Source organism: Pinus tabuliformis, chromosome 7, assembly GCF_031772625.1.
Source record: "Pinus tabuliformis cultivar Carrire ecotype Pingquan chromosome 7, CPIR1, whole genome shotgun sequence".
Taxonomy (NCBI): domain Eukaryota; kingdom Viridiplantae; phylum Streptophyta; class Pinopsida; order Pinales; family Pinaceae; genus Pinus; species Pinus tabuliformis.
This window is the reverse complement of record NC_142293.1, coordinates 1,186,763,644-1,186,789,365: the sequence shown is the minus strand read 5'-3', so window position 1 is coordinate 1,186,789,365 and position 25,722 is coordinate 1,186,763,644. Positions and strand designations below refer to the sequence as shown.

Sequence of the window (25,722 nt, the reverse complement as noted above, 5' to 3'; positions counted from 1 at the left end):
CATAAGATAGACATGCAACATAAATTCTTATTTATTAATAACTGCATACCTAAACTTGAGAGTGCTAGAAATAGGAAAGCTTAGAAACATTAAGTTTGTTTGTCTGTTTGTTTTTTTTTTGCTTTTTTTTTCTCTGTTGTATTTTCATTTGAAGGGATTTCTAAGCTTATATTGTTGGACGATTTCCACTATCATTCAACACAAATCCTCCATACTTATAGATTGCAATGCAAAGCTTGTCACATTCATTGAGCTCTCCCTAATTACAATCCTAATTTCTTTTCCTTCCTTTCTCAAGTGCCATACTACAAATTACGTTAACCCTTGCATCAATATACATGCCATCTTCAATTGGTCATCAATTTTCCAATATTTATGATCCACACACTCAATATTGAATTATGTACCCTTGGAATGTGCATTTAGTTAATATGCATGAATCTCAATGGTTACACTCTAATTTTAGTTAGTTGTAACCTTCTTAGAAAGTTCTATGTAGACTACATATGAATAACATTGATACTGTGTTAGAAAGTTGTAGGTTTATCAAAACAATGCCAATGTGGGGAAGGATTAGTTGATTTTAATGAATATGAAATGTCCTTAAGTTTTACTAGTCAAAGTACTTTTTTCATATTTCTTTTGTGAAAATTAATACAATTTTTTAAAGACATGCAAGGATTTATAATATTTTTCTTTCTTGCTTCTGCAAGGAAATACAAACTTTTCAGTGTATTCAGAATTATAGGATCATATAAAATAACAAAGTCTAGATATGTTAAACACATGAAATGGGTTTCCATGCCATATTCTCAATTTTACATCAAAATGATCATGATTTTATATAGATAGATACATTGCCTAAATTAATAACAATATCTTCAATCCAAACTTGATTAATAAGACAAATAATTCTCCCTCCCTCAAAAACAAAAACAATGTATACAAACATAAGGGTAAATTTAAATATAAACAAATTTATCCCATTTGATTTAAAAAAAACTTAAAAAGATAATATCGACTTTTAATTAATGTAATATATATATCCTTGAAAAGGGAAAAAAAATTAGTTCTACTTTCTCAAACTTAATCAAATAATGAGGAAATTGGTTTTTTTCTAGTGTCATTCCACAAATTCCTCTTCTTTCTAACGAAAAAAAGAATAGTTCTATGTCCTCAAACTTAATCAAATAATGAAAAATTTGGTACTTTTCTAGTGCCATTCAACAAATTCCCCCTCTTCCCTAAGTTTCTAGATAGAAAGTGCTGAGTAATATTAAATGCTAGCCTCTATTAGAGCAAATAACTCCATCGAACTAGATAGAAATGGATCTTACCAAGGCATCAAAACTCGACAGAAATGGATTTACATCCAAGGTATACATTATAAATAAATAAAATAAATTTTAATATTGAATGCAAAAATACTTTTTATACTTTAAAGAAAATAATTTTCTAAAATTATTAATATATAAACAAAGTGAGTTAGATAATTTTAGAAGGGAGAAACGAGCTAATAGAAGTGGATATATATATATATATATATATATATATATACCCATTTGGAATGACATTGTGAATGATAGATTATTTCAAGATTCAATATTAATAATATCACATTGTGTTTATAGGATGGACACCAAAGTATTTTGGGGTCCTCTTTTAGTTAGCCAATTTGATGGATTATACATGTGTGGTGTTGATGTCTTAAATCAGATCATTGAATGAGTTGCTAAACTTTTTTAGCATTCTCTCCTATCATAGCATGACTAGCAAAGAATCCCCGAGATCCTCCTCTAGTTTGTCAATTTGGCATTTGTACAAGAAGTGAAGTTGGCGTCGTAAATGCAATACCTGCATGAGTGCAACAAACCTCTTTAGCTTTCTCTCATGCTTAGAAGTAAATGAGGATGCAAAAGATCTACACAGATTAATTAAATATAATTATCACAACATAACCCCTGGTTTAAATGGAATTATGACATGTTTCAAACACATTACCTTTTAATATTGTATATTTTGACAAATTTCTTTCTCGCATGCTTTCACAAGTAAAATACAAACAAACATCAGAATGATAATGTTCTTGCAAATTTAACTTAAAAAAATAATAATGTTTAAAAAAAATATTAAGAAGTGTTGTTATATTGTTTTTTATTTTGGTAAAAAAAATGATTTTCAATTAGTTTTAAAATTTTTAAACAAATTCTATTAAGTTTATTAAAGTTTTGAAATATATATATATATATATATATATTTTGAATGAAATGATTATCTGGTCCACTCAAAGGAATCAATAACTTTGTAATACAATTGCTTCTATTTCTCCAAGTAGAACATATTAATCCAAATTATATCATATTTCAAGAGATTTGAACCTATGGTTGGGAACACAAACATATGCTATATCCTTACTCGATTGACGAAAAAAATATTAAACTAAATATTTTGAAAATTTAAAAATAAATTTTAATTTTTTAAAATGTAATTTTTTTTGATAACTATTTTTGTGTGGTTTCAATTTGAATTGTGACATGGAAATTATATATAAAAAAAATCTATTCACCAAATGTTATAGATTTATAATGATTTAAGCTTTGTTACAATACCATAACTTATCAATATTACATGCCCAAAAACCATAACTCATTTCAAAATCAAAATATTTTATTTTAATTTTATTTTATAACATTTTTTAAATTAAAAAATGTAACAAGCTTCTTTTAACCATGGATATTTAGCCCCATTTTACCATCGATATTATTAACTTGTAAATATGCTTTGTTAAATAACATGGGCAATACCATAACTTATCAATACAACTTTCCCAAAAGCCATAACTCATTTCAAAATCAAAATATTTTATTTTATAGCATTTTTATATTAGTTTTTAATGTTATATTAATTTAAAATTATACTAAAGTAAGTTAGGCGTAGTCTAACTTGTAGATTAACTTATCCGGAATTCGACGATGTAATTTCAATCAAGAATGTGATTTTTTGTTGTTTCAAAATTTACATACATTTTTGAATGCATAAATAGATTTAACACCCTGAGAAATTCCTAGGGCATTCGAATTCTACATATTAAACAACTTAAATGCAAGTTTTTAAAAATCTTTGCTACGGTTAAAATTAACCAAAAAAAATTGTTGTGAAAAAGACCATTTCCTCTATAAGTTAGGCTATATATATATATATATAACCAACCTAGATCCATTTTAACTTAGATGCAAGTTTTTAAAAATCTTTGCCACATTTTGGTTAAAATTAACCAAAAAAAATGTCGTGAAAAAGACCATTTCCTCTATAAGTTAGGCTATATATATATAAAACCAACCTAGATCCACTTTAACTTTGGATCTACCAAACGTCGAGAGAGATCCATGTGCAAACTCCTTTTAGCGTGAAAAGAGATTTCATCCCAATTAGTGCTTGGTAGATCCAGAGTTAAGATGGATCTAGTATATATATACCATGGGCAAAATTGTCAATTTATCGTTTGTGGTTTCTTTGTTGTAAGTTATTCTATTTTGTATTATAATGCAAGTTTTTAAAAATCTTTGCCACATTCTAGTTAAAATTAACCAAAAAAAATTGTCGTGAAAAAGACCATTTCCTCTATAAGTTAGGCTATATATATATATAACCAACCTAGATCTATTACATTCTGGTTAAAATTAACCAAAAAATGTCGTGAAAAAGACCATTTCCTCTATAAGTTAGGCTATATATATATATATAAAACCAACCTAGATCCATTTTAACTTTGGATCTACCAAACGTCGAGAGAGATCCATGTGCAAACTCCTTTTAGCGTGAAAAGAGATTTCATCCCTTTTTTGCTTGGTAGATCTGGAATTAAGTTGGATCAAGTATATATATACCATGGGCAAAATTGTCAATTTATCGTTTGTGGTTTTTTGGTTGTAAATTATTCTATTTTGTATTATATATATATATATATATATAGGCAAAACCATGGGTTGTCAAAATCTTGGACCAAAAAACCACCATAGATAAATGGACTATTTTACCTTAATTATTAATTCTATTTTTTTAATTCTTATTCTTATTTTTATTTTTAAACTTAATTTGACCCAATCAAATGTTTACAAATGTTTACAACATAGAACATTACAACATCTCTACACACTCGGTTAGAAAGTGTGCCTCACAGTACAATTATCAATTACTTTTGTTATAAAAAAACATATACTAAACAACAATACTCCATATTATACTTATTTATAATTCAATATTATAAATGCGAATATACATATAAAATCAATATGCAAATAATATGATTTATATTATACTTATTTATAATTCAATATTATAAATGCCAATATACATATAAAATCAATATGCAAATAATAAGAAATCATAACAAGAAAACTTTCTATGATGCAAGCCTACTTGTTCGTCGACTAAAATTCAAACCGTGGTTAAATGCATTATTTTGATAGAATTACAATTAAAAATTATTTTAAACTATTACACTCCCTGAACTTTATGGTAACACTATCGTGGTCAACAGCCTACTTTATATTTGAGAATAATATCACAATGTTTGAATGTCTGCATAACATTACTAGTGGTTGTCGTGCACACTTGTGAAAAAGATTAATGAGTGTTGCTGAAGTATTTAAGGTGCAACATCGCAAGAGTATCACATATCATTCTTTGACGAATGGTACAATAGAAACTTTCGATAAAATTTTGGAAAACTATTCACAAATATCTGGAATGTTGGGCATGTTGAATTTATGGCTATACAAAATAACTTGTAAAAGACTAACAAAACATTCACCATTTGGGAAAAAATTGTGATGTTGATGCAGTTTGTTATACCCAGTTTGAGAATTCTGTTAGCAATGGGGATGAGAGTAAATTAGCTAAAAAGGTTTGTTTTTTTTTTTAATTAGATAATTGAACAAAAATAGAAAAAAAACATGTTCATAGCAAGATTCAACCTAAATTAACTAAAAAGATTTTTTTTAAGATAATTTAACAAAAATAGAAAAAGACATGTTTATTGCAAGATTCAACCAAGTGGTTAAAAATCACGAGAAAAGAACATGGCATGAAAATAACACCAAGAACAAGAGATTGGGGCCTGGAAAATGTGTTGTGCGATAACAAATATCTTACAAATTAAAGGAAGATTAAGATCAAAAGGTTGGGGCCTTTCAAAATATGTTTACATCTCAAAGAGTGGTGCAATCAAGCTAGCTCAGTTGGATAGAAAGTCCTATGGAAAGGCATGCGAATGGTATATATTGGAGCCCTTTCAGTATGTCAAGCAAACATGTAAGACACCCTTTGGGTCAAAGGAGGACCATTGTGACTTGATGAGTGTTTGTCAGTTTGACTATCTGTATATGTCTGTTAATTAATGTTTGACTATCTGTACATGTCTGTTAATTAATGACATGGAACTCTATTATGGTTCATTTGAATATATATGTACATAGTTGTGAGCCACCATCCTAATAGTAGCTATACAAATGAAAACGGCACTGCTGAGAGCACTAATAGTAGTGGATATACAAATGATTGTCCTGGTTTACTACTATGAGATATATTTGATTAATTCTGCGGTCACTAGCATTGGCTTTTACAAGTATATCAATGGTACTTGTACTTCATCACATCAAGGACATTTCATCACTTCTGATCTGAAGTGGGCATTGTGCATTACCTTTATCAGGGGTTTAAAGGATCTTAAAATGAGTTGAACATCATGAAACCCTTTCCACTCTTCAAGTGTTCGACTAATTCTTGAATATAAGCCTTGGATCCCACGTATGATTAGGAGGTAATGCCATGGGTTACGCTCCGAGATGCTAAGCTCTAGCCTTCATGTGTCATTGCCTTGGGAAGGGAGTGCAGTGAAGTCACAACAAAATTATTAAGTTACCTTTTCTTCCTTGAGGGGATTGGATGGTTGAATGTATTGTTATTCTACTAAACAGAACTAGGCTTTATGTGAATGCACAAACCATCCCAGAGTTAGCATGTACATTTTTCTCTTATTAGTGTTATAGTGCTTTGTCAAGTGTAACGTCCCATTCTGAATGATCAATTTTGGTGAATGGCTCAATAGCCTATTTAATTCTCGTAGGCTATAGTCGATAAAAATCCATCAATTAATTTAATTGTTTAAATGTCATTTGGGTGAAAAAACAATTTGTAAAAGTGACATTAGTTAAATAAAAAAGGGGTTATTAAGTGACTATGGGCGAAAAAACAAGGAAAATTTTAAAAAGTCACTTTCTATTTAATTGAGTGGGAAAAAGTACAAGGGTAAAAGAAGGGGGGTCAAGGGAAAAAAATTATAGAAGAGAGACCTATGGTATAGACCCATGGTATTCTGAAAATAAAAGAGAGATTGAAGCTCACTCTTGGGACATGCTTGATGTGAAAATTATATTGCAGTTACTGGTTATTAATCTTCTATCTTTCCATATTATTTGTCTTCTAGAAATTAATTCACAACAAATACTAAAAATAACACAACTACAATTTCACAAAATAAAAAATCATAGGAACTGAGAAAATAACACACAAAAATTTGACGCAGTGTTTATGGACAAATTGTCCTTGGAAAAACCCGAAAGAGAAAACCGATTCTGTAGATGAGGGATTTTATTATTCTTCAACAAATTGAGGATTACATAAACTGCTTTGCCTTTCTCTAGCAAAAAATCCGACAAAATTATTTCTTCACTTCTGTTGGTTAAATCGAACCTCATGAAGCAAATAAACCCACTGGAAAACAACTCGGCCTAGCTATGGCAACTTGCACTGCCTCCATTAATAATTTCGGCAACTGGCAACTAAAACAAGTCTCTGGCAATGTGCACTAGATAATCTGCCTACTCGCTTTGGAAATTCGGTCTTCCACTATAGAATATAATCAACCTCCTCACTCAAGAGTTCTCTCCAAAAATTCTCTCCCCAATCTTTCTCGTTGAAACTCCACTGCTAGTGTCTCCACGCTGTCACTATGCACTTGCTATCGCTGCAAATCTATCTCACAAATGATCTTCAAAAGCCCCATCGATCTCTTCTTATAATCTCTCGTTGACGAATCAACGACCACAATATAATTCAAATCGACGGCTAAAGATCATATCGACTTCCAAAATAACTTTTTTAGAAGTTGCCAGAGCAAAATCGATTTGTCTCAATTAATCCCAATTAATTAACCTATTTCCTTAGTCTCATAGACTAAATTTGAGACTAGAACATCTGTCTGAGCTACAAAAACTAACACTCCCTCTCAGCGAGGTAGGTGTTCCCACTTCTCCCAACTTATCTATGAAGATTTTTTTTTTTGCTTTACCCAAGGCCTAAGTTAGAATATTTGTAACCTGTTGATTTGTGGAAACATACTGTAGCCAGACTGATTCATGTTGTACACAATCCTTGATGAAGTGGTATCTAGTGTCAATGTGTTTTGACCTATCATGAAACACTAGATTTTCAAAGAGTTTGAAGCAACTCTAATTATCACAGTAGATACTGGTCTACTTCAACCTCTGACCAAATAGTGCCACTAGTGGTTCCCAAAGCCATATGGCCTCACATGTAGCCATGCTCGCTGCCATGTATTCTGCCTCTACAGAACTAAGTGCCACAGGCTTTTGCTTCTTGCTGTACAAAGAGACAACCCTTGATCCAATACTAAAGCAACACCTTGAAGTGCTTTTCCAATCCACTGCACTACTTGCCGAGTCTGCATCTATATACCCCATCAACCAGACACCATCACCTTGAGTAAATATCAACCCATACTCGATTGTACCTCGTAGATATCACAACACATGTTTCGCTACTATCCAATGTACCCTCTTAGGTTCAACCATGAACTAACTGAGAGTGTTGATCGCGAAACAAATGTTTGGGTTAGTGTTGACTAGATATATAAGAGAGCCAATGAGCTGCCTATACAAGGTTAGGTCCATTGCATCCTGCTCTGACGCTTGTATCTTCCTCCAATTGGTAATCATAGGAGTAGACATGGGTCTACAGTCCAACATCCTGAATCTCTTCAGAATCTCCATAGCATATCTCCCTTGACCAAGGACGATCTCCCCATTTGTCTGCCATACTTCCAAACCTAGAAAATAATACATCAGCCCCAAATCTTTCATCTCAAATTCTATTGCCACGACCCTCTTGCAGTCCTCTATGAGGCTTGGTCATCCTGTCAGAAATAGATCATCCACCTATGAGGCTTGGTGATCCTGTCAGAAATAGATCATCCACATATGTTAAAATTGGTAACTAGGGCTAAAATCCACACGGGTCATTTTATTTATGATAACTGATATTTTTCATGGATTCCTCTCTTCGAGAGGTGTAGGATTGATCTAAAGATCATTCGATTCTGATATGTACAAATGAATTTATTTTGATTATGGTCAAATTGTCAAGGTCGACCAACAAATTTATCTAGGCTCAGAAGCCCAATAGTCACGTCTATTCATCCATAACATTACATATAAATAAAAGGTGGCTTAGCCTCATTTGGACACACTCATCTTCACACTTCTCTCTCTCTCTCTCTCCTCATTGATTGGGTACGGATTTCTGGGCCTCTCTCTTTCCACACATCCGAAATTTCAAGGGAGTGAAATTTCAAGAGACCAAATTTCTGGACAGCTTGACCAAGCGTTGACTAGCATGCATTGACCTCCTTTGACTGCGTTTTTGTGAGGGCTATCTATGTTTGGGCAAACCGCATTTTTGGGGACAAAAATCGAGGCTAAATGTTGATTGTTGACCAACATTGACTACAGCTAGCACTAACCGAAGGTGCGCTGTTTGACCAGACTTTGACAATTTTGAGGGTTGTTTTATCTTGCTATTTGGAGGCCAACGTTGACTGATTTGTTGGGGGTCAAATTTGCCCTATTTGACCAGTGTTGACTTTTCTGGTTTGGGTTTTTTTGCTATTGTCATAAATTATTAGATTTGTAAATTGTACTCTCTCTCTCCGCTGAACTATTGAAGACTAAAAGAAGATTTGATTAAGGGTTTCCCCACATTAGGGTTTTTCCCTGGTTGTTGCCACATCTTGTGTCCTCTTGTCTTGGCTTGTCTTCTACTATTTATGTTTATGTTCTATCTGCGTTTTACTATCATGCTAATGTGATTGCTAAACTGGATACTGATATTGGGCTAACAAAGAAATTCAAGTAAATTGCTCCTAAGCATAGAACATACCAAAAATTAACATGGTATCAGAGGTGAGGTGAAGACAAAGCCCAAGCAAGAGTGAAAGAGCAATCACCAAAGACAGTTGGACAAGGACAAAAGACTCAATGGGTTCCTCATCCCACTTCCCGGCTGAAGACAAGCTTCGTGAAAAGTCTGACTATCATGGATGGAAGATGTCCCTTGATCTGACGTTGGAAGAACAAGAAGTGTTGGATTATGTGAAGGGGAAAATCCCTGAGCCTCCTTCAAATGCACCGGCTACTACGAAGTCCAAGTACAATAAGGCTGAAGTCAAAGCAAAGAAGATTATCAAAGATTCCATTGACAAGCGTCTGGTGGCCTACATCTCCGATTTGAACACCTCCAAGGAGATCTATGATAGGTTGGTCAGCATGTTCAAGGTTAGTGATGCAAATCAAATTTTATTTCTCAAAAATAAGTTGAAGGATATTAAGAAGGGCAAGGACTAGGATATTCAATCCTACTTCTTAAGGATCACTAAAATCAAGAATGATCTACTTTCGATTGGAGAGGTCATTCCTGACAAGGAACTTACTATCAACACCCTTGGAGGGCTCCCACCCAAATGGTATATATTTAGAACCACTATTCTCAATAATGATCGAATTCGAGGGTTTGAAGAATTGATGTCAAGATGCATTCAAGAAGAAACAAGAATGGTGGAGCAAGAAATGCCTTCTAATAGAGGCAACCCCACTGCTTTCTCCGCTCATTCGAAAAGGAGAAATAATGCAGGGTCTAAGAGTCATTTCAATGGAAAGCCTGGATCTAAGGGTGGAAGGAAGGGCAGGTGCTTTGTTTGCAATAAGTTTGGCCACTATGCAAGGGAGTGTTCAAATAGAAGGGACACATCACATGATGATGATCACAATCATTCCAGGGGCAACTTCAAAAACAACAATCAAAGGAAAGGCAGGTTCAATGGCAAAGGAAAAAGGAATGGGGGACATCATGGAAATGGTCAACCCTCCAAGAAAGCAAGGAACTCCAAGTATGAAGAATCAAATGTTGTTAACAATAAGCAAAAGGAATACTATCTTACATCAGCGCTCTCCACTACTTCTCCTCCGGACTCTTTAGGGAATTCGCTAATTGATAGTGGTGCCTCAAGGCACTTCACTGGATACAAGGAAGTTCTCCCTAATCTGATAGAGAAGGAGACAAACTTGGAGATTATCCTTGAAGACGATGTCGCCTATCCTGTGAAGGGAGTAAGGAATGTTACCCTTCAATTGAATCAAGGTAACACGATTAATTTACAATAAGTTCTATTTGTACCTGATCTCAAGAAGAACCTGGTGTCCATTTCGCCAATGGAAGACAAAGGATACAAGATGACGTTTATCGATGGAAAGGTACATGTATGGAAAAGGAATTTTAAAGATGCTTTTACTCTTGTGTTCAAGGTCGACACGTTATATCAAGTTGGAGGAAGTCCATTGGAAGCCATGCCTTGCGACACATCTCTACAATCTGAACTATGGCATCGGAGGTTTGCCCATCTTCATTATAAGGCTCTTCCCGATGTGAGACAAATGGTGACAGGTATGCCCGAGTTCAAAGTAGAGCATGAAGGTGTATGTCCAAGATGTGCCGAAGGAAAACTTACAAGGGGACCATTCCTCTCAAGTAATAACAAGACCACAGATATATTGTGGTTGATCCACTCCAACATATCTGGTATGATGCCCATAAACTCTTTGGGAGGATACTTATATTATCTCACCTTTATGGATGATTATTCTCGCAAGACCTGGATCTACTTCTTGAAAAAGAAGGATGAAGTGTTCACCTGGTTCTGTGACTTCAAAGGCATGATTGAAAACCAATTCGAGAAGAGAATCAAGATATTGAGGACTGATAATGGGACTGAGTACAAATCAAATGAATTCCATGATTATTGCAGAGAAGCTGGCATTAAGAGGGAGACTACAACACCATTCGCTCCTAAGCAGAATGGTGTGGCCAGAAGGAAGAATCGTACTATTGTAGAAGTTGTTCGTGCCATGCTTCATGATCAAGGGCTTCCGAAGTTCCTATGGGCCGAAGTTGCAAATACTAATGTGTATATTAAAAACCGATGCCCTCATCAAGCATTGGACTCCAAGACTCGCGAAGAAATGTTCACTGGTAAGAAACTCGATGTCTCTCATTTTAGAATTTTTGGAAGTCTCATATATTTTCATGTGCCGAAAGAGAAAAGAAGCAAATTGGGTGCATCAGGAAAGAAAGGGATCTTTGTGTGCTATAGCGAAAATTCTAAGGGCTATAGAATTTTATGTGGTTGGTCAAAGCGAAGTTGAGATAAGTCATGTTGTCACCTTTGACGAAGATATGGCCCTCAACAAGATCAACAACCTTCCTATCCCAAGGAAGGACAAAGAAGCTGACACTGGAAAACAGGGTGGAAAAGAGGAAGAGACGATGCCTGATGTTGATGAACCTACAGATCCTATTGATATTCCTCCCCAAGAGCCCTCCTCCTCCAAGAGGAGACCCTCATGGCTTAGAGAGACTCACGAAGATGCCGAGAGACATATCAAGGGGGACTTTCCATGAGAGCAGGAAGTCGAACAGGTATCAAGGATACTTGATTGTCATGAGCACTATCATTCAAAATGAGCCTCCATCATTCGAAGAAGCCGTGAAGCATCAAGTATGGAAGGATGCTATGAATGAAGAATACGAGTCAATTATGAAGAATGATGTCTGGGATGTGGTCCCTAGACCCCAGGACAAATCAGTTGTCACCTCTAAGTGGCTCTACAAAATCAAGCATGGAGTTGATGGAAGTGCAGACCCTCTCATTCACAAATGTAAGAGGGAATAGGATTCTGAATTTGAGATGAAGGACCTACAACCGATGCACTATTTCCTAGGGTTGAAGGTCTAGCAAAAGCCAAGTGAAATTTTCCTCTCTCAAGGAAAATATGTTGTGAAGATATTGGAAAGATTTGGGATGGTGGACTGCAAGCCTGTGACTACTCCGATGGAACTTAAATTTAAGAAGTTATGTGGTAGTGCCACTGGACTTGAATTGGGAAATGCTTTTGAGTATCGTCAACTCATAGGAGCACTGATGTTCTTAGTGAACTCCAGTCCGAACATATGTTTTGTAGTTAACACATTGAGCCAATATATGGTTGAGCCTCATCATATACATTGGATTGGTGCCAAGAATCTTTTGAGATATCTTCGGGGCACAATCACTCATGGACTGAGATACACTATCAGAGATGTGAGGTTGCATGGTTATTTTGATGTTGATTGGGTTGACCGTGTGGTGGATGGCAAGAGCACTTTTGCATGCTCCTTTTCTTTGGGTTTTGCTTCGATATCTTGGATAAGCAAGAAGAAGAAATCGGTTTCCTTGAGCACTGCTGAGGCCGAATACATAGCTGCTAGTATGGCCTCCTGTGAAGCTGTCTGGTTGAGGAAGCTCTTCAGCGAGCTGTTTGGACATGTGTTGGATACCACTGTGATCCTCTGCAACAACCACACTGGGATTTGATTATCAGAGAATCCCATGTTTCATGATCGCTCCAAGCATATAGATATCAGGTACCACTTTATCCGGGATATGGTACAACGAGGAGCAACAAGGCTCCATCGCATTGGGATTGATGAGCAGGTCGTCGATATTCTAACAAAGCCCCTGGGGAAGGTCAAGTTCTTGGCCTTCCGAGACCGATTTGGAGTCGTGGAGAGACCCTCTTATGAGGGTTCTGTATGATATGGACATTGAACTCTGGGAGCTCCGGGGGGCTTGGGGTATTCCTTGGAGGGTGAGTGGTTCAGCCTGCCCCTAGTGGTCTTCTATGTACAGGGTGAGTGGTTCAGCCTTCCCCTGTGATACCTTGTGGCGACATGTAGGCAGGGTGAGTAGTTCAGCCTTCCCTTGTGATACCCCATGGCGACATGTAGGCAGGATGAGTGGTTCATCCTTCTCCTACTGAGACATCCTACCCATGCAGTCTAGGACTCATGGGAAGTACCTCTCATCTAGCCAATGAGTAGGGAAATGAGGATAGGGACCATAGTAATATCGATGGACGCATCATGTACTACTGTACTCCCTATGCTAGGATGACCGATATTGATCTGGGATCAATTGGAATTGACTTCGGGTCAGTAAGAGTAGTATGCCACTCTCTTTTGATTGGAACTGACTTCGGGCCAGTAAGAGTGGTATGACACACTCTCTTTTGATTGGAACTGACTTTGGGTCAGTAAGAGTGGTATGAGACACTCCCTTTTATCTCGGACAGGCTTCGGGTCAGTAGAGAATAGTATAATACATTCTCGATCACTTCTTCTTCTTCATAGTTTAGCAGAGCAAAGTAGTGCAGAGATAGTACCGGCTTGCAGATGGATTAGCAAATGGAGTTCTCCCTAGTTGAGAGGGAGTGTTAAAATTGGAAACTAGGGCCAAAATCCACATGGGTCATCTTATTTATGAAATTTGATATTTTTCTTGGATTCCTCTCTCCGAGAGGTGTAGGATTGATCTAAAGATCATCCGATTATGACATGTACAAATGAAGTTATGAATTTATTTTGATTATGGTTAAATTGTCAAGGTCGGCTAGCAAACTTATGTAGGCTCAGAAGCCCAACAGTCACGTCTATTCATCCTCAACGTTGCATATAAATAGAAGGTGACTTAGCCTCATTTGGACACACTCATCTTCACACTTCTCTCTCTCTCCCCTCATTGATTGGGTACGGATTTCTGGGCCTCTCTCTCTCCACACATTCAAAATTTCAAGAGGCCGAAATTTCAGGAGACTGAATTTCTGGACAGTTTGACCAAGCATTGACTAGCATGCATTGACCTCCTTTGACTACGTTTTTGTGAGGGCTATCTCTGTTTGGGCAGGCCGCATTTCCGGGCACATAAATCGAAGCTAAGCATTAACTGTTGACCAGCATTGACTGTAGCTAGGGTTGACCGCAATTGCACTGTTTGACCAGACTTTGACTCCGCTGAATTTGTTTGTTTTGAGGGTTGTTTTATCTTGCTGTTTGGAGGTCGAAGTTGACTGAAGTTGACCAATTTGTTGAGGGTCAAATCTACCATGTTTGACCAATGTTGACTTTTCTAGTTAGAGCTTTTCTGTTGCTGTCATAAATGATCAAATTTGTAAATTGTACTATCTCTCTTTGCTGAACTATTGAAGACTAAAAGAAGATTTGATCAAGGGTTTCCCCACATTGGGGTTTGTTCCTGGCTGGTGCCACATCTTGTGTCCTCTTGTCTTGGCTTGTCTTCTACTATTTATGTTTATGTTCTATCTACATTTTACTATCATGCTAATGTGATTGCTAAACTGGATATTGATATTGGGCTAATAAAGAAACTGAAGTAAATTGCTCCTAAGCATAGAACATACCAAAAATTAGCATACAACATGAGAACGACAGACTCACCTCCTACCATTAAATAGTAGAGGTTCGAGTCTACCTCACTCTTCACGAAGTCCATCTGCTGCAAGTAATTGTCGATTCGACCATACCATGCTCTGGGAGATTGCTTCAGTCCGTATAACACTCTCTTCAACCTGCATACATAAGTATGCCTCCCATGCATCTCAAATCCTTCTGGTTGTTTGATGTACACCTCTTCTATCACATCATTCAAAATATTTGTCTTGACATCCATATGATGGATCTGTTATCCCATCTGTGTTGCTAGAGAGATCACAACCCTAATGAAGTGTGCCTGGCCACTAGAGTGAATGTCTCCCCATAGTCTATGCCCTCCTTCTAAGCAAAACCCTTGGCCACAAACAAGGCCTTGTACTTCTCCACACTGCCATATGCAACATGTTTTTTCTTGTAGATCCAACGGGAACCAACCACTGTCCTGTCCAACAATCTAGGTACAACCTCCCACACATTGTTCAACATGATGGAGTTGTACTCCTCCACCATCGCATCTTGCCACACCTAATGTTGTGCAACCACATGATAACTAGAAGCGTAGTTGTCAATGTGCTCACTCATTAATGCCTTGTACCTTGAAATACCTCTCTTGTTGTCTCCTATCCCTGGTGCTTGATCTAGGAGCTCCAAAAACTCCTGCACATCTCTTAATGTCTGAAGCACCTCTCTGTTTCTTCTCCCACTAGTGGTGGGTGGAGACTCAAGCTCCTCTTCCTGTTGTTGCTGCTCCACCTGCTGTGAACTCTCCTCTGCACCTTTACCTACTCCTGTACTAGTCAATGTACTCATACTAGTGCCCTGAGACTGAGATCCCTGTTGATCCCTTAGAGCTTCCACTGACTCATTCTGATCAACAATTGGGAACTCACGAGATCTACTGAAGGTTTTTTCTTCCCGGAACTTCATGTCCCATCTCACGATAATCTTCCTGCTGCCTGGAATATAGATCCTGTATGCCTTGGACGTTTTGTTGTAGCCAACGAAATAACCCTTCTTTACAGTCAAATCCAACTTGGTGTTTTTGTCATCTAGCACATGATAATAAGCTATGTTGCCAAAAATGTTGAAGTGCTAGACTTCTAGCTTCTTTCCCGTAAATGCCTCCTCGTATATCATCTTCCCCAATGCCTTGTGAGGAATCTTGTTCTGAATATACACTGCCATACTACATGCCTCTGCCCGTAGAAATCTAGGCATATCCTAGTCATATAGGATCACCCTTGTTGCTCCAACTATCAACTTGTTCTTCCTCTCAACAACCCCATTTTGTTGTGGGTTATATGGAGCTGTCCACTCTCTCTTGATGCCCTCCTTCGCACAAAACTCCTTGAAGGTTTTCTCCACATACTCACCTCCATTATCCGTATGAAGAACCTTTATCTTCTTTCCTGTCATGTTCTCCACAAGAGCCTTAAACTCTTGGAAGCAACTGAAGACTTCATCCCTTGTCTTCAAGAAGTATATCTAGGTTTTCTTGGAGAAGTCATCAATGAATGTTATGAAATACTCATAACCTCTGAGAGATTTTGTAGAAAATGGGCCACATATATCATAATGTATCAACTCAAGCACACTCTTAGCACTATTGCCACTCCTTGGAAATGCTTCTTTCACAAACTTCCCAAGCATTCACCCTTTTCACACATCATCATGTTCCATGCTAACTTCTGGAACTCCTGTCACAATCTCCCTGAAAAATCAAAGTACTCCATGATGGATGTGTTCCATCCTCCTATGCCATAGTTCTCCCATGTCTTTGCTACCGCTGCTGCTCACTAGTGCCTTTAGAGAGTCCAACTACAACTTGTATAACTTGTTGCTCCTTACACCAATCTGTTTCACTAATTTCCAATCTCGGTGCTTAATATACACCTTCGACCCTCAAAAGTAGACATAATATCCCTTATACTAAAGAGCTGAAACTAAAATCAGGTTCATGCCTAAACTTAGCAAATGCAACACCCCTATAACATTAGTGCTCTTACCTTACTCCCTTTAAAATGTAATTGTCCCTCTCCCAATCGAAATACACTTGGACTTATTGCCCATTTGAATCTGGAAGCCCACTTCCTCTTCCTTGTAACTGGAAAAGTATTCTCTAACTCCCGTCATGTGACATGATGCTCCACTGTCAATATACTAGACACCTGTAGATGAGCTAGAGAGGCAAGTTATGAGAGCAAACTCACCTCCTAGTCTCCAAGATAACTCCTCAATATCTGTCGAAGTTGTTGTGTGCTTCTTCCCTTTCTTCTTCTTGTCACCCTTTTTCCTGTTCGGGCATTAACTGGCATAGTGACCATTTTGACCACAACCAAAGCACTTGATTTTACTCAAGTCCTTTTTCTTCTCTCCTCCCTTGGATCGTTTGCTAGAGCCCTTCTTGGCCTTTCCCTTTCCTTCTAGGGTCACATTCTCGTCATCCTCACGCTTCTGAAGCTTGTTGCTACTGTTGCCACTAACAAGACTCAGTCTAAGCTCCTCCTTAGTGAAATCACTCCACAGTTGGTCCCAATTTGGTAGTGTATCTCTTTCGTTGATCACTTGAACGAACACATCCCACTGCTTTGAGAACCCATTCAAGGCCATTCTCACCAACTTGTGATTAGATTACTAATCTCTAACAATTGCCAATTCAACCTTGACAAGTTTGAGCCTGGTGAGGTAGCTAACAGTATCTTCACCCTTATTCATCCGGGTACTTCTCAACTTCTCCTTGTGGATCAACTTCATATTCACGGTAGCATTCTGGTACAAATTTAGAATGGCATCCCACATATTTTTTGTTGTATCCAAATCTATGATATGTGGAACGATATGATCCTTAACCCCGTCAAGGATTATTCTCCTCGCCTTGGCATCTTCCTTCTTGTATGCAATGCACTGTGTCAAATTTGCCAGTATGGCTACACCACTAGTCACATACTCCTTGAGACCATTCTCCTCTAACAACAAATAAATTTTGGCTTTCCATGTTAATTTTCCCAAGGGCTATATTGTTCTCTGCTTTGGATAATTACATTATAATCTTTTCAACATTTTACATATTGCATTCACCCCATTATATCATAACATCAAAAACAATTATGTAGAAAGAAGAATATCATTTACAATGCAGCAGAACAATAAAAGGAACATCAAAAGAAAAACATGCACATATAGAGAGAGTCGAGACACTAGGATTTGGTCGGAGACCAGGTCAAAACCCCACAAGGGGGAAAACCCACAATTCAACTCTTCTTCTTCTATTAGATATTCATCAATTGTTCAGCTGAGATACAGAGTACAATATCATGAGACATTTGTAATCACACAAGGCCACCTAGGGCCAATCCAATAGCAGACTATCAAGTCATAGTTAACATGGCTAACACTGTCATAGATGCTCAACCACTGTCAAGGAGAAGATCCATATTTCTTTCATCACTGTATCATAAGAGAATTCATTGACATCATGTGTCACAAGCAAAATTACTATCATCATGGAACACTGACATCTCATAGAGCATTATCATCATATAACAAGAAGCATAGACAATTGTCTATCACAATCAATCTTATCATTGCCATTACAGTCAGACATGATCATGGACACATGGATCTCATCATATATATTGTAGAAGAATATCATCAAATGCACACAATGTTATGCATTGATTATTATGAACCTGCCATTGGTCCCAATAGGTCACTATATCATGGTCACTGTCCAAGTGTCATTGATTAACAAACCCTAACTAATTAGGTATATTAGGGTTTGATTCCTATTGCCATAAAGGAGATGATTCAATAACCACACACTACCATATATTGTCTTCAAGACCACAATCAACGATATCTTATCACAGGCATCAATGCAACTATGACAATACCAAACTGACTATCATAAGAATCAAAGTCACTATTATGAAAACTGCGTATCAAAGGAAATTATCAAGACTGCCATATTCCATTGTTGTTGACTTTGGACATGACAAACATAAGTGATCCATCCAACTTGTATACAACTGACATACTCAAAGCAAGAGAGTGCCATAGTACAATATGAGAGCCATTACAGATATGCGTGAGCCATGACAATGTGTGAGAGACTTATAGAAATGCGAAAGGTATTTCAAAGATGCAAGAGATGTGATGTGATAACCATTACCATGAGATGTGATGCGATAGGCTATAGCCAAATGATGCCATATATTACAGTGAAACCATACATCAAAGTGATGCTACAGGAATATATATTTCCAAGCCTCATAATAAAGAAATGCCATATATCAAGGTGAAATACGAAACAAAAATGAATGTGGTCCACATAAAATACTTCGAGGATTGTATTCAAGCCAACCTTTGAGTGAGGCCTGTTACCGCTCAAACTAGCAGGGGTCCTAGAAGGGGATCCTAGAGGGACAATTGCTAGGTCAAGGGAAACAATGGAGAAATAGTCCACTGTCACCTCAGCTAAAGCTCCCTACTCTTTACAGACTTTCACCAATGGGAGGAAACTTGTTATGAAAGGAATCACTAAGAAGGATGGATCTATGAATGGATAGAATGACTCCTAAAAGGCCTATTCACAAACCCTAGCCTTTGAAATCCCCTTGGCCCTTCTTAGAGAGTTTGAAAAATGGAGTTTTCCTACTTTCTAAGCAAGGACAATTTCTTCTAGAAAAAGGAAGGGAGGATTTGAGGGTTCGATTTATGGGATATGACTTGTGAAGGAGTTTCTGAATCCCTAAAATCCTTGTTGAAATTGGTATCCTGAATGGTTCTTGAAGAATTGCCTTTCAAAGGAACGGGACCACACGGGACCAAGTGGACCTAGTCTAGGTTAGGAGGAAGGAGATTATTTGGGTCACTCCACATACATTCATTGACTTATCCTTCATCGATGACTTCATTATATATCGAGTCTTCTCCCATCGGTGAAAGTCTGTAAATAGAAGGGAGCCTTAGCTGAGGTGATAGTGGGCTAAGTCTCCATTTGTTGCACTTGGTCTAGCATTTACCCTTTAGGGATCCCCTTGCTAGTTTCAGCGGTAACAAGGCCGAATTTGAGATTTGGAGGGAGTACTTTTATTTTGAATTTGCCATTAATATTTAAATATATATTTTCAAGTCCTCTTATAATTATTTTTCCAAATAATTCCTCTTGACCAATTTATAATACTTCCTTTAACTGATATAAATTTCTTTATGGCTTAATGGGCTTTCCTTGGGGCTTAGGGTTTCCCTTACGAGAAATTCATGCCAAAGCTGCCCAAATTTCAACATTCCAAACACCAAATTTTGAAGCTCCGTCCAATCTATCCTGATCTCTCAATCCTGTTGAAGCCATTTTTGAAAACCCTTGGAAGATAGACAAAACCCAAATAAATCTGAAGGAGTTCAAACTAGGTTTTATAAACCCTTGGTTTCTCTTCTTGTGTCCTCAAATATGCGCTTTACTGAGCTTGCTTTGATACCATGTGAAAATTCTATTATAATTACTGGTTATTGATCTTCTATCTTTGCAGATTATTTGTCTTTTGTAATTTTATTCACGACAAATATTGAAAATAACACAACTGCAATTTCACAAAATAAATAATCACAGGAACTGAGAAAATAACACACATAATTTTGACACCAATATTTTTGGACAAATTGTCCCTAGAAAAACCTCGAAGGGAAAACCAGTTCTGTAGATGAGGGATTTTATTATTCTTCAGCAAATTATGGATTACATAAACTGATTTTCCTTTCTCTAGCAAAAACTCTGAAGAAATTATTTTTTCACTTCTGCTGGTCAAATTGAACCTCAAGAAGCAAATCAAACCATTAGAAAACAACTCGGCCCAACTCTGGAAACTCGCATTGCCTCAAACTAGATGCTCGCTTTGTGGCTCTGCTTGAACCAACTCGCACCTCATTCAAGAAATGCGTGTTGCCTTCCAAGAATTATTCTGGCAAGATAAATTGCCTCTAGCAACTCGCTAAACCAGCGCACATTGCCTCCAGGAAATAGTTCCGACAACTGACAATTGAAACGAGCTTTTGGCAATGCACATTGGATAATCAGGTTGCTCACTCTGGAAATTCAACCTCCTTTTGTCACTCAGAAACTGGAAGCAATCTGCGAAGAATTCTCTCCTCAAACTTTCGTGCTGAAAATCCACTGCTAGTGTCTCCCATGTTGTCATTGCGCACTTGCTATCACTGCAAATATGTTTCATGAATGATCTCTAAAAGCCCCATCGATCTCCTCTTATAATCTCTCATTGATGAATCAACGACTACAATCTAACTCCAATCAACAACCACTATCTAACTCCAACAAGGTCATCTACAAGATATTCCAAGACTACCATCTACACAACAAAAGTTGTGTCATTAGCTAGGTTCTCAGTGAATTGATTTTGCAATTAGGAGGGGTTTCCCAACATTTAATTTCATGATTAGATTTAATAAAAAATGGTTGAATTATTGTTGTGAATTCTATTTGTATTGGTTGAGTTTTTATTGTGACATTTTCTTACAAATTGAATGTGGTAATATCGCAGGTTTATTTTCGGTATTGCTTTCATATTTAATTACCTACGAAGTGTTTGGATAAATGTATGCCTGTAAAGAGTTCGGCAAAATCTTTGAATGGTAGAAAATCAAGAAATTCCTAGTTAATTACAGTAGGGGACATTACAATGGTATCAGAGTTGTTGTGCATCTGGCCAACTTGAGGGGTTAGTAGTGAAAAGTTAATTTCAGATTGTTTTATTGAGCGACCGACACTCTTCTTAAATCAATTTCAATAGTTGGTTGGTTCTTTCGGACAGATGAAGTCTATGCAGTAGCTTTTGACAAAAGCAAAATTTTGAGAGCTAGAACAAAAATCTAACAAAATTGCTAGAGCATTTTGGGGTGTTGGAATTTCAATTATTAGTTGATACAAATGAAAAGAATTATTCTAGTGCAAGAAATAATGAAGGCAATCATGTTGATTTTTGTAGCTTGGGAGGTACTCCAAGCCTTGAGGATTGGCGGTTTGGAGGAAGGAGCTCCAAAAGTGGCCTTGTAGGCTTGAAATCCAAGTTTGGGGTTTTTCACCCATCGATGATGGGGACAAAACCATGGAGAGAATTCAACATGTGATGGATGATGATGATAGTGTCGTCGAGAAAAATCCAACGCATCAAAAACCATCCAATTCCGAGTTGTCGTTGAAGAGTTATGCATTTTTTTAATTTGTGTGTGGGCTTATGGCACAAGGTTAAGGTCAGCTTAGTGGTTAAGTGACCTTATGACAACCTACATAGTTAATTCGTTGAAGCCACTTGAAGCCTATAAATATAGGTCAAGTGTGAGGCATTTAGATATATCCTAAGTGCATCTATCATCATAGATACCTCTAAATTTTGGTGCGGTTCTGGAGTAGGACAAAGGGAGGCAAGAAGGATGACTTTGGCACTTGTTTTAGAGAGGTTCTATTGTGTTATGGGTGCAGAATTCTTGCAGAGGTAGACCGCATGTGTCCTAAACCTATTCCAGCTAGCGTGCAGGCTTGGAAGGCCAACAAAAGGGCAGCAAATCCCTAATAGAGAATGCCACAGGTCTAAGGTGAGTTTTTGATGTATTTCTGTGTGGGTTTGCCTCTGTTCTAAGGCCATAGGTAAGGGTTGTTGCTACAACAGCTTGGGAGGACTGTTTTGTAGAATGAGAGGCCTAGTTTAGGTCCTCTTCCCTAGCCGTAGATGCCCAAGGCACAACGCAGTTCGAACAAGAGTGTTAACCCTTGCTAGGAGGCCGTGACGCTAGCTGTAACAGGTCTGTGGATTGCAGTTGTTGCATTCAAATCATCAAAGTTCCAGGGAAGCAAAAGTACCAACTTTTTCAACAAGGATCAGATCACATATCAGTGGTCCATGTGTCATGGTCATCCCATTTTGCAAGTTATATATTGTAAATGATCTTAGTAAAACCTTGAGCCTATGTAACAACTTAGGTAAGCTTATAATTTGATGATGAATTCCATCCTAGGAGGTTTTTTAACGTCGCTGATTACCTGTGTTTTTCAACACGGCTAATTAGAGGAGTTTTTTCCTTCCAGCTTAAACCCCCAAAGCTAGGGTGAAATTTATTGTCGAATTATTAGATGAGTCCTAGTGTTTTTAGTTGAGTCTGATGTAAAAGTGGTTTGGGAATAATTTAAGCCAGTGTTGATAATATCGCCGATATTCGGAAATATCGCGATATTTTCGGCGAGCCGAAATATCATCGACCAAATATCGCGATATTTTCGAGTTTTGAAAATTGCACGAGATTTACGATATTTCGGCGATATATTGGAAAATATCGCGCGACGACCTAAAATATCGCCGGCGACCCTGAAAACATTCCGCGGGCTATATAATTCGATTTTTGGTTTTTTTAAGTCATTTTGGTTTTTTCTGAGCGCTGGAAGTCCAATGCGGTTGCTGCCAAGGAGGGTTTGAAGCCAATACGCCATCAACAACGAAGATTTCTAAGCTGCAAGTGCCAAGAACTGTAAGACAAACTCGATTTTCAAATGCCATTTACTATATGATTTCTGATTTCCTTTTCTGTATGAATGAACGTTGAGAAACTACATACCTAGTTTGTTTAGGACTTTAGAAGTTTAAACTTTACAGCCTATGCGATTCTTGCCTGACAAGAAAACAAACTATACACTACTCTTGCGGCTTGCCAAAATCACCCGGAATTTCACCCAGCCTCATTTACTTGAAAACTCATACTAGACATATGGGAGAGAGACCACAGCAAGAATGGAATCCTTGTAGATAGCTGAAGACTTCATCAACGTCCTCAATGAATCACTTAAGTCGTCTACGTCTTCAGTGAATCATTGCCCTGCCTATTTGGCACAGGTGAACCGTGAGTTATTTTTAATCAACTAACAGAAATCCATTTTATCCCCTTATCTGTTATGCATTGAGAGGAATTGAAAAACTCCAAGAGCTCAAAGTCTATGGATCTTAGATAAATGGCTTTAGCTTTAACACTCTGTTAACCTCATCAGTTAACCATTGCCTTCCCACAATGGCACACATGAGATTTTTAACATACTATTATATATCCAAATTCCATCTTAACCCCAAATATATTAACTTTATAGTGATAAAAAGATAGCTCATGAATGTTATTTTAATTGGTGATTCAATTGCATCCACCTTACTAATTGCCATAGTGTCATGTTGTTGCACCAGCTGTTTGGAATAAAGGGAAGTAAAATAATGTGCAAGTTTGAGAATAAATTGTTAACATTTGAAGGACATCATGGATTGAAGTACACATTGACCAACAATATGAAGGATAGTTGAAGAAATTTAAATGATATTTGTTAACAAAGTTTGTAAACCCCTCAACAATGTGACCTTTCTTCACAACTCCCACATGTGGGATGGATGCAATAAGATAGCTGCTTCCTGTTCGTACATGATTATTTGTTGTATAAATGTAGTATTTTTTCAAAAGAAATGCACAAATGACTAGTAGTTACACAACAAAAGGGATGATCGAGTAACTCACCAATTCCACAGTTGCTTACACAATTATTTTGATTATAAGCTTCTCGATAACCACATACATCATTGCACCCAATCTTGGGTGCAAGGTAGGATGACCAATACCTCCCTCAACTCCACCTATTAACTCAAACATGACCATTTCCCATGCTCCCCAAATCTAGCGCCATAGAGTTGTCCCTGTTTAGGGGAAAAAAATGTTTCTAGGTTGAAAAAGAAACAAATCCATGATTTGGTGGTAACATCAATATATATTATAAACAAGCTTTGTTGTCTTGAAAGGCAGTCAAGTACATTGCTAAAATTATTTCCACAATGGCTTTGATCCTTGCTATTAATGATCCTCCCTCCATCAGCTCAAAAGGTGCTGCCTTCTTCTTCAAAGATTGCACCCTGCCTTGCTGGTTAAAGATGTAACTTTCTCTGTGCTCACTGCTATGAACTTATGAAGTCTAATAATGCATTATGCACCTACAGCAGTGGTATAAGTTATAAGTTATAACAGTTATATATTTTTCCCATGCTTGGCATAATTCTGAAAGAAATTGTTCTCATTCCGTGCCAATTTGCTATGTGTTTCATTTGCCATTTGGATACCTCACGTTACAACATGTTCATACTCTTTTGTTCAAGAGTATTCAACAGTCAACTTGTATTACACTTCTATTCAACAGTCAACTTGTATTACACTTCTATTCAACAGTCAAGTTAAAACTGTTTTGTAAAATGATGTGGTTATTTCAATTTGTAATTTGAAAATTTCGTATTACTTATTAAGTTACTAATTCCAAATTTTTTTTGGTGCTCTAGGTTTCCGTTTCAGTTAGCCCACTACGAAATACAAATATGCCAAAAGCCTTGGACCCATTTTGGGAGTATGGGAGCCCTGATGGTGGGACAAATCGTGCATATCTTACATGGAAATTGTGTGGGGACAAGATGACAGGTGGGATTACACGACTGAAATACCATCTTGCTAGACTCAGTGGACATGATGTTGGGCTTTGTACAGTTTCTAGTCCGGAGCTTATACAAAAAGCTCGAGGCAATTGAAGAAAAGGACAGAAAGAAGGAAGAGGCGAAAAGAAACAAAGCTGAACGTGCAGGTAGATCTTTCGGGATATCTTCTCCTGATTTTGGTGTTGAGGGTAGTGGGCCTAGTGGGCCTAGTGGGAGGGGCTCCACAACTGGCACACCATCACATGCTACTGCTAGTGTGAGTGCAAGGTCATCATTTTTTGTTCCACGAACAGGCGCTGGAGCACAACCTGGCATAAAATCGCTTGTTAAAAAAAAGGAGAAGCAAGAAGCAGATAGAGTAATGGGGAGGTGTATTTTTTGGAGCGACTTACCTCTCAGCATCACGAAAACCAATCCATTTTGGCAGCCAATGTGTGATGCTATTGCTATTGTGGGCCCAGGGTACAAAAGTGCCACATATGAGGAGTTGCGGGGGTCAATTCTTCAAGCAGAAAAACAGGACATCAACTCT

General features: G+C 37.3%; 1 protein-coding gene across 2 annotated transcripts in view; it reads right to left on the bottom strand.

Annotated features, from left to right (window-relative positions):
* Positions 1 to 1,674: 1,674 nt before the first annotated feature.
* LOC149251687 (glutathione gamma-glutamylcysteinyltransferase 1-like) overlaps positions 1,675 to 25,722 on the bottom strand; it is a 502,910-nt gene continuing 478,862 nt past the window's right edge. Inside the window, exons 8-9 of one of the 2 annotated variants that reach the window (XM_089459523.1) lie at positions 2,002 to 2,042; positions 1,675 to 1,854 (exon numbers count right to left, since the gene is read on the bottom strand). In XM_089459523.1, coding sequence (XP_089315649.1) covers positions 1,797 to 1,854; positions 2,002 to 2,042 — 99 coding nt within the window. In that variant the 3' untranslated portion in view covers positions 1,675 to 1,796. The remainder of the gene's footprint in view (positions 1,855 to 2,001; positions 2,043 to 25,722) is intronic. The other variant, XM_089459524.1, reaches the window with a different exon arrangement.